Source organism: Giraffa tippelskirchi, chromosome 4, assembly GCF_054371585.1.
Source record: "Giraffa tippelskirchi isolate mGirTip1 chromosome 4, T2T-mGirTip1v1.2.pri, whole genome shotgun sequence".
NCBI lineage: Eukaryota > Metazoa > Chordata > Mammalia > Artiodactyla > Giraffidae > Giraffa > Giraffa tippelskirchi.
This window is the reverse complement of record NC_137278.1, coordinates 17,546,405-17,558,526: the sequence shown is the minus strand read 5'-3', so window position 1 is coordinate 17,558,526 and position 12,122 is coordinate 17,546,405. Positions and strand designations below refer to the sequence as shown.

Below are 12,122 nucleotides of genomic sequence, written 5' to 3'. Positions count from 1 at the left end.
TAATGTCTGTGTCCTGGGATGATGGTGAAAATTAAGTGAGATAACCCATAAAAATCGATCAAGACAGTGTTAGTGCTCAGTAAATATTAGCTACAATTATTAATTATTATTGCTATTATTAGTCTATCCTTTAAGGGCCAACCTGATGTTAATCCTCCTATAATTTCTGTTGTGCTGCTCCCAGCCACACTGGCCTCTCTTCTCGGGGTTTTATGGCATCTTGTCTTCACTTTAGACCCTAGTTCTCCATCTAAAACCCTCTGACTTGAGATGGTCTCAGGTCTATACAGAAGGCTGAGTGCAACAGAATTGATGCTTTCTAACTGTGGAGCTGGAGAAGACTCTTGAGAGTCCCTTGGACTTCAAGGAGATCAATCCAGTCAATCCTAAAGGAAATTAACCCTGAATACACGTTGGGAGGACTGAGACTGAAGCTGAAGCTCCAATACTTTGGCCACCTGATCGGAAGAACTGACTCCTTGAAAAGACTCTGATGCTGGGAAAGATTGAAGGTGGGCGGAGAAGGGGATGACAGAGGATGAGATGGTTGGGTGGCATCACCGACTCAATGGACACGAGTTTGGGTAAACTCCGGGAGTTGGTGATGGACAGGGAGGCCTTGTGTGCTGCAGTCCACGGGGGTCGCAAAGAGTCCGAGGACTGAGTGACTGAACTGAACAATGGCTGGGAGTGCCTCAGGCATCTAGTGGGTGGGGCTTGGCCCTCCTGCCTGTCACAGACAATAGCAGGGTAAAGCATTACCCAGCTCAAAACTTCAGCCAATTCCGCTTTGGGAATAACTGGCCCAGTGGGACGCTTAGATGTTAATCAATTAACCACAGAAGGAGCTGAATAATCACAAAGCATGTTAACTGCTGTGAAGACAATGTTATGGGACTCAGTCCTCTCCTGGGTGGGGTGCAGGGGGGTGTGATGTAAGGAAGAGGGAAGCAGTGACTGGGCTGAAATCAAAAGGCAGGAGTGTGGGGTGAGGAGGGGGTGATGAGAGGAAGTAGAGACAGACAGGTAGACAGACAGCAAGAGAGAGAAGAGAAGTAGGCTGAGGCTGGTCCCCCAGGTCCTGAGAAGCCAAGCTGAGATTTTGGTCTGAGCTTCCTACTTGAGAGTGGCCTAATTGCCTCTGAGATTTTGGGGCTTTCCTGGTGGCTCAGTTGGTAAAGAATCTGCCTGCAATGCAAGAGACCCTGGTTTGATTCCTGGGTTGAGATGTTCCCCTGGAGAAGGGATAGGCTACCCACTCCAGTATTCTTGGGCTTCCCTGGTGGCTCAGCTGGTAAAAAATCTGCCTGCAATGCAGAAGACCCCAGTTTGATTCCTGAGTTGAGAAGTTCCCCTGGAGAAGGAATAGGCTACCCACTCCAGTATTCTGGCCTGGAGAATTCCATGGACTGTATAGTCCGTGGGGTCGCAAAGAGTTGGACACGAATGAGCGACCTTCACTTTCACTTCCTACTTGAGGGTGGCCTGACCCTCTCTGAGATTTCGAAAGATCACCCTGAAATGACAAGGAGGATGGACTGGAGGGCAAGCCTAGAGGAGAGGCCAGTGAGATGGGGCAGCATGGCCAGGTCCCCAGAAGTGGTACTCGCTTGCACTGGGAGATTGCGCTGGAGAGAGAAGACCAAGGGGATGGGCTGGCCAGATGCTTGGAGGGAAACGGGTCTGGGGGAGATTAGATCTGGGGCCAAAAGGGAGGATGGTGGCAAACAGGACAAGGTGATGGCAGGGTTGGGGGGGTGGCATTCGTTAAGTTACAGATGCCAGGAGCAGAACAGGTCTGGCAGGAAGTGGTCCGTTGGGTTCTGGATGAAGAACTGAGGTGTGTGGAGTGGACTTGAGTTCTGATGCCAAGGTGGGCAGAGCAGCAGGGTGGAGGCAAGTTTGGGAGAGGCTGGTAGACATGGAGAGCGTACAGGGGCCCCTGGAGCTGGCTGGCGAAACCCTCTCTGGGGGAGGCACACCCCTGCCTAAGGCTCGAGGCAGCCTGACAGTCTGCAGCAGAGGAAAAGAATGCCCAGGCAGGGAGAGTAGAAAAAGAAGCCTGGGGTGGGTTGGCAGGAGAGGGGGCCGCCATGGAAGGTGAGCTGGGTGGTCTGCAGCACCCCCCCTCCCCCCCTCCCCTGGTGCTGCCGAAAAGTAGTGGAGAAGATGACTGAGGCGCATCTCATGGATTTAGAAAGTGAGGTCACCAGGGACGTCGGCGGGAGCTGGTGAGGGGGCTGAGGCTGTAGCCCTGGGTGGACCCAGGGGCAGGAGGAAGGGGCAGTGGGGGCCAGCCTGGCAGCACTCTGAAGGAGTGTGTGAGGGGAAGGGGGGTACGCAGGGCTGCGGGGAGATGGCTGCTCGAGCAGTGGTGGGTGGGTGAGGCTCTAAGTGCTCCTGATGACCGAGAGCCACGTGCGGGCCCTCGGGTGTGCGCCCGATGTAACAGCTATTACTGCGCAGGCATCGTGACCACGCCACTCTTACCTTCATAAGGAGGGTGGCGCTTCTGGGCCTTGCTTCACACGGGAGGCCCAGCGTAGGTGGGTCACTTGCCCAAGGCCACCCAGCCTAGTAAGAGCGGTCAGGACTGAACCAAGTTCAATGGGTGAACGGTGGTTACCCAGAGACTGACTGAAAGCACTGTCTTCTCCCTTAGCACGAGGCTTGGTGTCTCAGCGATCGTGGCCGGGCGCCGGAGCCGGTGGAAGCAGACCCTGCCATGTCTTCCCAAAGTCCACGTTCGGTGAGCACACTGCCCAGGGTGGGGGTACTGACACCATGAAGACTGACACAAATCAGAGCCACTTTCTAATCCCCTGCAGAGCTGGTCGTTCAACATTTACCAATGCAGCACACTGCTTACTCCGAGGACACAGAGGTGAACTGGTATAGAAGCCATCCATTCCCAGACCAACACTCTGTCTTGGACAAATGGACCGAAGGCCTCTGGCTCCCTTGGAGGGTACTACTCCTCTGCCCTACAGTTGGGAGGTCTTCTACCCATCAGAGACCACCACGGGACAGGGGGGCTCTGATTGCTGGGCTCTGGGGGGGCAGGAGAGGGCCCTGGGGGCCCTGGGCTGCTGGCTGGAGCCGGACGCCCGCCTGCCACCCGCTTCTGGGGCAGTTGGCCTCCTCCGCCCGGCCCAGCCTGCGGTGTCTTTCCTGTCATCACTCGGCCCTCCCAAGGCACAGGCATTGGCTCCTGGGTGTAACTCGAGACTCAGACTTTCGGAGCTGTCCCTTGTCGCTGCCAAACCATAGCGTGGTTTGAATAAGGACAGGAAAACAGTTTTCAGAAGAGGGGACCTGCCTCCTGCCTCTGGGTGAGCCCTCCGAGCTGTGAGCGGGCTTAGAGAGCCCCTCCCGGGGGGGCTGGGCTCCTGCAGAGCCTCCCCCTCTGCCAGCCTGCCCCAGAGAAGGCTGCTGAGTTTGCTCCACTTCAGAGATGGGGGAACTGGGGTGCAGAAAGAGGAAGCGACCTGCCCCAGGGCGCACGGAACAGCGAGTGGCAGATCTGAGATTTAGCCCGGGCAGGCTCCAAGGTCCAGGCCTCGCACTCGCGCCCCAGCTGTGGGTCTCAGACCCTGGTCCTCTCTGTGGCCGTGGGTCACATGGACTCCAGACTGTCGGGGAGGCCGCCACCGCCTCCTCCAGGCTGGGCAGATTGCGGGGGCTTGGGGTGCCATGGCCTCCCCTTCCTGCCTTCTGGGGCTGGCCGCTGCGGCTGTGCCCTGAGGCCCCGTGTCCCAACCTGCAGGCTGCAGTGCCCACCCCCACGTGACCCATGAGCTCGTACATTTCCCCATTCAGCTGATGGTGAGTGCTGAACTATTTTAAGCCCACATGGAAGTATTTTTTTTTTTTTCCTAAGGACCATCTGCTACCGGCCCCAGCCCAGATGATACAGTTAGAATCTACCCACAGCATCCTCTCCCGCCTTCAGACAGTTCCAGGAACAAGGGGTGAGTCAGTCGCCCAGCTGAACTCCGTCTTGCTAGAGACAGGGAGACGGGCCCGAATCGGGGCCAGCAGAGGGGGCCACTCTCACCCCTGGGGCAGGTGCCCTGGGCTGCTCCTCAGAGCCAGGAAGGTGGCCCCCGCCCCTTTGCAGCGTGCCGCCTGCAGGAGAGGCAGACGGAGGCCTGGGAATGCCTACATCGGCCCTTCTCAGCCCAGCTTCTTTTTCCCTGGGACTGGGAGACCCAGTTTAGAAGTTCAAGTGCAGAGCTGAAGCTTGTCCAAAGATATCCCTGAGGAGCCGGTGGCCAGAGCGTCACCCTGCTCCGGCTGTCTGTAGAAGGACCCCTGGGTCTGCTTTGGGGTGCAAAGACGTTTAGTCCCCTCTCCCTGGGCTGCCCGGCCTGGCGGCCACCCCGGGCTATGGGAGAATGTTACTGGATGCTGACTGCAGGCCCCCACTCTCAGGTCTGCTTGCCTCCCCGTCTCTCTTTTCCGCTCTTCCAGCACCTATGGGCTCTCCCTGTGAGTGGAGGATATTGAACTCAGTGCCCAGCATGGAGACTGCAGTCAGACCTTGAATTAGGGCTCTGTCCTTCATAAGCTCACGACCCAGGGCGAGGTGGGCTAATTCCTCGAGCCTCAGTTTACCCATCTGTAAAACGGGGGTGTGATCCGATCCACCTCCTAGGATGTCTGTGAGTGTTAAGCTGGGTAATATATGGAAAGGTCTGCGTGCTGCCCGGCCATTGATCCCTCTGTCACGATGTATTTGAGAGGGTCTGTCCCTTGAATTGGCCGAGAAGCTTTGAGAGTGTTTGCAAGCGTTGAGTCTGCACACTGTATGTAGAGCGGTGCTTCTTTGCCTCCTGTGCTAAGTGGGGCCAGGCCCTTTACTCCCGGGAGTGGGTCATTTTGCAGCAGGGACCCTGGGTAAGAAATGCGCATGGGCCTTCGTGGCCTTGACCTTGACAGGGTAGCCCCGGTCTGGCTGTTATTTCATCACTAGCCCCACCGGCCAGGACCGTTGCCTCTGCTGCTGCTGAAGGCAGAGCCTGGAACTCCCAGTCAGGGGTTTTTCTCTGCTTCCTCCTTCCTGGCCACTTCTTCCCCTCCCTCCAGGGCCGCGGGCCCTCCCGGTCTGGCTGCCCGTGCGCCTCCCATGGTCGTGACCCCACAGCTGTGTCCCCTGGCGTTATCAGGGGCCTGCAGTCCTCTGTGGCCCCCGGGGTGCCCCGTGAGCGGGCGTGGGGCTGCGGCCTGACGGCTTGACTTCCTGTCGCAGGGTCTCTCTGCTGCGGCTCTGCGGAGGCCTACAGTTTATCTGTGGTCAGTGCTCGCACCCATTTCCTGCCAGCTGCTACTGGTTTTTCAGTCAGCTCTGCCAGCTCCGGGAACTGGGGAAGGACCGGGCTCCGTGATTCACCGGCCCCGGGCTCGCGGGGACGCTGCCCTGGTGCCAGGCGGCATCTCCCCGGTAGGCGGAGGGACGGCACCTCCGCCGTCCCCGCGGGCCGTTCGTGCCAGTGAGATGCAGAAAAACACCCGCACATTCATCACAACCAAAAGCTGAGGTTGTGTGTGTGTGTGTGTGTGTGCGCGCGCGCGCGCGTGTACGTGTGTGGGGCCCAGGCATGTGTGTGCCTGTGTGTGGTCTACGGGAATTTTTTCTGAGTGCACCCGTGCCTTAGGACAAGGTGTCATGTTTGGAGGAGTCAGAACGTAACTCTAAGCTGGGCGCTGGCACTCTGGTGGGGAGCCCCGGGCGCCCTCTGAGGTACAGCCAGGTGAACTTGCAGTGCCCGGAGGAGGACATGGTAGTCACGTTTGAAAATGTATTTCCTGGCATTTCAGAAAGTGCAGAGAAAAATTCCCCACTGTAGCAAATGACTCCTTCAAGTAGAAAACTGAGAATGTGCTCATTCATTTTTTTTTTTTTTCATGCTGTGATCAGAGGGTTTTCTTTCATTAATTTTTATTGGAGTATAGCTGCTTTACAATGTTGGGTCAGTTTCTGCAGTACAGCAAAATGAATCAGCTATACGTGTCCATCTATCCACTCTTTTTAAGATTCTTTTCCCATATAGGTCATTACAGAGTATTGAGAAGGGTTCCTGATGCGAGAAGAGGGCCACAGAGGATGAGTTGGTTGGATGGAATCATCAGCTTAATGGACACAAGTTTGAGCAAACTCCGGGAGACGGTGAAGGACAGGGAAGCCTGGTGTGCTGCAGTCCATGGAGTCGCCAAGAGATGGACACAGCCGAGCGACTGAGCGACAGCAAGATCCTCATTAGTTATCTATTTTATACACAGTAGTGTGTGTGCGTCAGTCCCAATCTCCCAAGTGATCTCACTTCCCCGTTCTCCTCTTGGTAACCACAAGTTTGAGCCAGAGTTTTGAAGTTGTCCAAAATGTTGGTGAGCCTCATGTTAAGTGTCTTTAATTGGCTAGATGGTCACTTCTTAAGCATGGTGAGGCCAGGGTGGCCAGCAGCAGTATACCTGTCAGCCTGTGTGAATGCAAAACCTCCAGCCTGGGACTTCTTGGAGGTCCATTGGTTAAAACTGGGTGAGGGCAGGGATGAGGATTTATTCCCTGGGTGGGGAACTAAGATCCCACATACCTCATGGCCCCAAACCCAAAACCCAAAACAGAAACAAAACCTCCAGCCAGACTGGCATGCTGAGCCCACCCTGAGTGTTGGTCTCAACTTTACCTGCCTCTGTAGGTCATTTTTCTCACAATCAAGCCTGGGGAGATGCAGACCCCATTGGTAAATATTATTAATTTTCTTGATAGACAAAGGTTGTCAAGAGTGAAAACGATGCTCCAGTGCAGAATTAAATGATTCACTCCACAATCAGACAGTAAAGAATCTACCTGCAAAGTAGGAAACCCGGGTTTGATAGCTGGGTCGGGAAGATCCCTTGAAAAAGGGAATGGCAACCCGCTCCAGTATTCTTGCCTGGAGAATTCCATGGGGAGGAGTCTGGTGAGCCACAGTCTGTGAGATTGCAAGAGTCAGACACGACTGAGCGACTAACACTTTCATTTTCACGCATAGTTACTGTCCGCCTTTTGGGTACCAGGTTCTGTGCTGGACATGGCAAGGGACCACCTGGCATCAGGGCTCAAGGGACCCCAGCCTAGGGGAGGCAGGTAAAGTTAGCAAGGAAGCTGCCTCATCTGGAGATGCTCCCTAGTCAGACATGGGCAGGGTGCCTGGGAGGGGCTTCGGGAGCAGGGGTGAGGCCTAAACTCTTCCATCAGGATAGGAAGTAGATGAAGGGGAGGGTGGATGTTGGATAGAAGACGGTGTTACTAGGTTTGGTGTTCATCCCAGCTCTGGTACTGTGTGTGCAGTTGGCTCAGACAAGTCCTGACACTTCTCTAAGCTTTGACTTTCTCTTCTGAGTAATGGACTGAATGTTATTTCCTTTTAAGCTTGTTTTGAGACTTACATGAGGTAATAGGTGCCACATGCTTAGCATGGCCCTCACTAATCTCTATAAAGATGACAACAATGATTGCATCTGAGGGCAATGGGGAACCCTCAGGTGTGCAGGTTTTTAGCCGGTCAGTGAGATGAGCCGAATACTGTAATCATTCCTAGAAAGGCCTGGTACCTTTAGGCAGAGAGAAGCTCTTTGTTGAGCGTAAGACACACGCACCATTAGTATTTCAAGCTATAATCAAACTTAAAATGTGTCTGAGAAAATATGTTAAATCCTAAAAAGCACTGCCCTTCCTCCATCCATCATCATATTTTTGGATCCTAAAATCCGCCAAAAGCAGAATCTGAGCACTCTCCAAAGCACCGTGCCTTTGGATTGAGAACAAAACCGCAAACAACACTTTTTTATTTTTTCCCTCTTAAAAAGTCCCAAGGCCCAGATTACAAGAAAACCTTGGCTTTCCAAGCCAGTGCCTCTCGGGGTGGCCGACACACCCCTCTGTCCTCAGGCGGGACTGGCTCTGGACATCCCGACGCCCATGGCCCACTTTCTGCACACACTGGCCAGAGTGGCTCTGGGCAATGTTGAGCAGATGGTTGACCAGGATGGGTTCTTTTCAAAGACAGAAAACCCAGGGAAAGAGGAGAGTAGTGGGTTCAAGGGAGGCAAGCCCTGGGGAGCCACTGCCACCCCCCAGGATGTTCTGGGGTCTCCCCATCTTATTCCCCGTCTGTCTGAAGCCTCTGCACAGACGTGCTTGGTGCATTCTACATGTGACCGCTGGGCATTCTCACGCCTCTGCTCAGAGCGCTTTTCTGGCAGGATGGGCAGGATTCGACAGGTCCTGGCTTCACGGCGGGGATGAGAACCAGCTAGAGTGAACCGAGGTCCTCACCTGGACCCTGCAGAGCCTGACAGGGCCGTCTCGGCTCCCCAACAGGTTTCCTTTCTGGCTTAGGGCTTTCTTCCTGGGCAATTTTCTATCTGTGGTGTCAGAAGGAGGGAGACGTTTCAGGTGGGGCACCTCCGCGCACCCGGACGCCCACGTTTAGAGGTGACGCAGGCCAGCCAGGTGTATGTGCAGGAAGGCGTGTGCAGCTGCTGCGCCCACATCAAAGGCATGAGGCCCAGTGTGGGAGTCCACGGGAGTGGGCACTGTTCCTGGCCCAGGCACTGACTGGCTGTGATACAATGCCCGCCGCTATCTTGCTGCACCATCTTCAAAACAGAGCAAGATCAAACTTTCCTGGTTCCATAAAACTCATGGGCAGACCACCTCACTGGTCAGGAACCTGGCCTGTCTACTGGGCCCTGGGGCCAGACCTTCCTGTTGCCTCCTTGAGGTTTTCTGAGGATCCATCTGGCACTGTCTCCATGCCATCTCTTGCTGTTGCAATAAGTCGTGTCTGACTGTGACCCTGACCCTTTGGACTGCAGCACGCTAGGCTTCCCTGTCCTTCACTCTCTCCTGGAGTTTGCTCCAGTTCATGTCCTTTGAGTCAGTGATGCCATCCAACCATCTCATCCTCTGCTGCTCCCTTCTCTTCCTGCTCTCAATCTTTCCCAGCATCAGGGTCTTTTCCAGTGAGTTGGCTCTTTGCATCATGTGGCCAAGTATTGGAGCTTCAGCTTCAGTCTCAGTCCTTCCAATGAATATTCAGGGTTGATTTCCTTTAGGATTGACTGGTTTGATCTCCTTGCAGTCCAAGGAACTCTCAAGAGTCTTCTCCAACACCACAGTTCGAATGCATCAGTTCTTCAGCACTCAGCCTTCTTTATGGACCAAGGCTCACATCCCTACATGACGACTAGAAAAACCGTAGCTTTGACTGTATGGAGAGGAGGTGATCCCACTAGAAGAAGTGCTCCTGGTTTCTAGTGAAAGCAAACCTGTGGCTCTCACAGCTCCTGTCTGGCCTCCCAAGTGCCCTTCCCAACCCTTAGTCGGGTCTTGCCAGTGTCCTGCTCAACTCCCACTAAGAATCGATGGGCAGAAACATCCAGGTCTCCTTCTGTCCCACTCGCACTGACTTGATGTATACTTGCCAGCTGCATGTGGCAGTTCCAAGTTCCTCGGTCAGGCCAGGTCTTTTTCAAGTCCCAGGGCCTTTGCAAATGCTGTTTCCTCTCTGCCTGTCCTTTCCCTCCAACCAGCTCAGCAAACTTCTCTTCATCCTTCAGAACCCAGCTCTGTCTGGGACCATTATCACCAGGGAGATTTCCCTGATCCCTGTTCTCCCCCATCCTCAGGCTCCACATCAGGGGGCATGGGGCACCCCAAGGCTTGCTCCTCATCATCTCCCAGGACAGACCTGCTGGAGTGCATCTCTACTTGGGGGCGCAGGAGTGAATGTGCCTCATCCAACTTTACTGCCAGACTCCTCCCTCTCAGAGGGAGGTGTGGAGTCCCTGTCCCAGGAAACCCAGGGAAGAAAGGCTGGAAGCAGGAAGGACAGCTGTCAGGAGGCTGGAGGCGGGTGGAGATGACTTCAGATTTACATCAGTTTGGGGCTTGAGAGGAAGGATTATGGGGAATTCAGCACAAGCCAGTCTGACTGTGGTTCAGCTGCTCCCTGCTCTGTGTGTACTCCCTGTTCTGTGTGTGTGCTCCCTGCTCTGTGTGTGTGCTCCCTCCTCTCTGTATGTGCTCCCTCCTCTCTGTGTGTGCTCCCTGCTCTGTGTGTGTGCTCCCTGCTCTGTGTGTGTGCTTCCTTCTCTCTGTGTGTGCGCTCCCTGCTCTGTGTGAGTGCTCCCTGCTCTATGTGTGCTCCCTGCTCTGTGTGTGTGCTCCCTGCTCTGTGTGAGTACTCCCTGCTCTGTGTGTGTGCTCCCTCCTCTCTGTGTGTGCTCCCTCCTCTCTGTGTGTGCTCCCTGCTCTGTGTGAGTACTCCTTGCTCTCTGTGTATGCTCCCTGCTCTGTGTGAGTGCTCCCTGCTCTGTGTGTGCTCCCTGCTCTGTGTGTGCTCCCTCCTCTCTGTGTGTGCTCCCTCCTCTCTGTGTGTGCTCCCTCCTCTCTGTGTGTGCTCCCTCCTCTCTGTGTGTGCTCCCTGCTCTGTGTGAGTACTCCTTGCTCTCTGTGTGTGCTCCCTGCTCTGTGTGAGTGCTCCCTGCTCTGTGTGTGCTCCCTGCTCTGTGTGTGCTCCCTGCTCTCTGTGTGTGCTCCCTGCTCTGTGTGTGTGCTCCCTGCTCTCTGTGTGTGCTCCCTGCTCTGTGTGAGTACTCCCTGCTCTGTGTGTGTGCTCCCTGCTCTGTGTGAGTGCTCCCTGCTCTATGTCTGTGCTCCCTGTTCTGTGTGAGTGCTCCCTGCTCTGTGTGAGTACTCCCTGCTCTGTGTGTGCTCCCTGCTCCGTGTGAGTGCTCCCTGCTCTGTGTCAGTACTCCCTGCTCTGTGTGTGCTCCCTGCTCCGTGTGAGTGCTCCCTGCTTTGTGTGTGTTATCCCTGTTCTGTGTGTGTGCTCCCTGCTCTGTGTGAGTACTCCCTGCTCTGTGTGTGTGCTCCCTGCTCTGTGTCTTTTTTCCTTGCTCTGTGTGAGTGCTCCCTGCTCTGTGTGTGCTCCCTCCTCTCTCTGTGTGCTCCCTGCTCTGTGTCTGTGCGCCCTGCTCTGTGTGAGTACTCCCTGCTCTCTGTGTGTGCTTCCTGTTCTGTGTGAGTGCTCCCTGCTCCGTGTGTGCTCCATGCTCTTTGTGAGTACTCCCTCCTCTCTGTGTGTGCTCCCTGCTCTGTGTGTGTGCTCCCTGCTCTGTGTGAGTACTCCCTCCTCTCTGTGTGTGTGCTCTCTGCTCTGTGAGTACTCCCTCCTCTCTGTGTGTGCTCCCTCCTCTCTGTGTGTGCTCTCTGCTCTGTGTGTGTGCTCCTTGCTCTCTGTGTGTGCTTCCTGTTCTGTGTGAGTGCTCCCTGCTCCGTGTGTGCTCCATGCTCTGTGTGAGTACTCCCTGCTCTGTGTGAGTGCTCCCTGCTCTGTGTGTGCTCCCTGCTCTGTGTGAGTACTCCCTCCTCTCTGTGTGTGCTCCCTGCTCTGTGTGTGTGCTTCCTGCTCTGTGTGTGTGCTCCCTGCTCTGTGTGAGTGCTCCCTGCTCTGTGTGTGTGCTCCCTGCTCTGTGTGTGTGCTCCCTGCTCTGTGTGAGTGCTCCCTGCTCTGTGTGTATGCTCCCTGCTCTGTGTGTGTGCTCAGTCCCTGCTGGCGCCCCCAGGAGCCCAGGGACTGTTCTCTGAAGGTGAGGAGGGTGCTGGCAGTGGAGGGCGGGGTGCCTGTAGGGCCCTCATTAACCTTCAAGCACAAGCCCGCCCAGCTGGGGCTTAGTTGGAGGAGCAGGAGTACAGGGGAGGGTCTGCCCGTGACCTCACGCCAGGGCTCCCGTGCCTGCATTGAGCTGCGGCCTTCAGGAAGCCAAGGAGGCCGTGAGAAAAGAAAGGCCCTTGTGAACAGCAGATAAAGACAGGGAGGGGGGCCCTGGCAGCCCATCTGATTCCTGCCCAGGCTGAGGACCGGTGACATTCAGCTAGCTCCCTGGCTCTGGTTTTTCCTGTTCCTGAAGCTTCCGCAGTATGCACATACACAGGGCTAGGTCAGAAGTGGCTGCTGGGGAGTGTTGCTCGCGTGCCTGGGTGTGTGTGTATATGGTGTGTGCATGTATACGTGCATGTGTGTGTGTGCACACGTGCTATCTCTGTTTAGGGAAACAGGAAATTCAGGGTT

The 12,122-nt window shown here is 55.4% G+C and overlaps 1 protein-coding gene across 1 annotated transcript in view; it reads left to right on the top strand.

Moving 5' to 3' along the window:
- Positions 1-12,122, top strand: part of LOC145545586 (uncharacterized) — a 136,099-nt gene that overhangs the window by 116,877 nt on the left and 7,100 nt on the right. Inside the window, exons 5-8 of the mRNA XM_081590460.1 lie at positions 2,663-2,749; positions 2,858-2,968; positions 3,881-3,971; positions 6,054-6,387. Of these exons, the coding sequence (XP_081446586.1) occupies positions 2,663-2,749; positions 2,858-2,968; positions 3,881-3,971; positions 6,054-6,241 (477 nt within the window). The 3' untranslated portion in view covers positions 6,242-6,387. The remainder of the gene's footprint in view (positions 1-2,662; positions 2,750-2,857; positions 2,969-3,880; positions 3,972-6,053; positions 6,388-12,122) is intronic.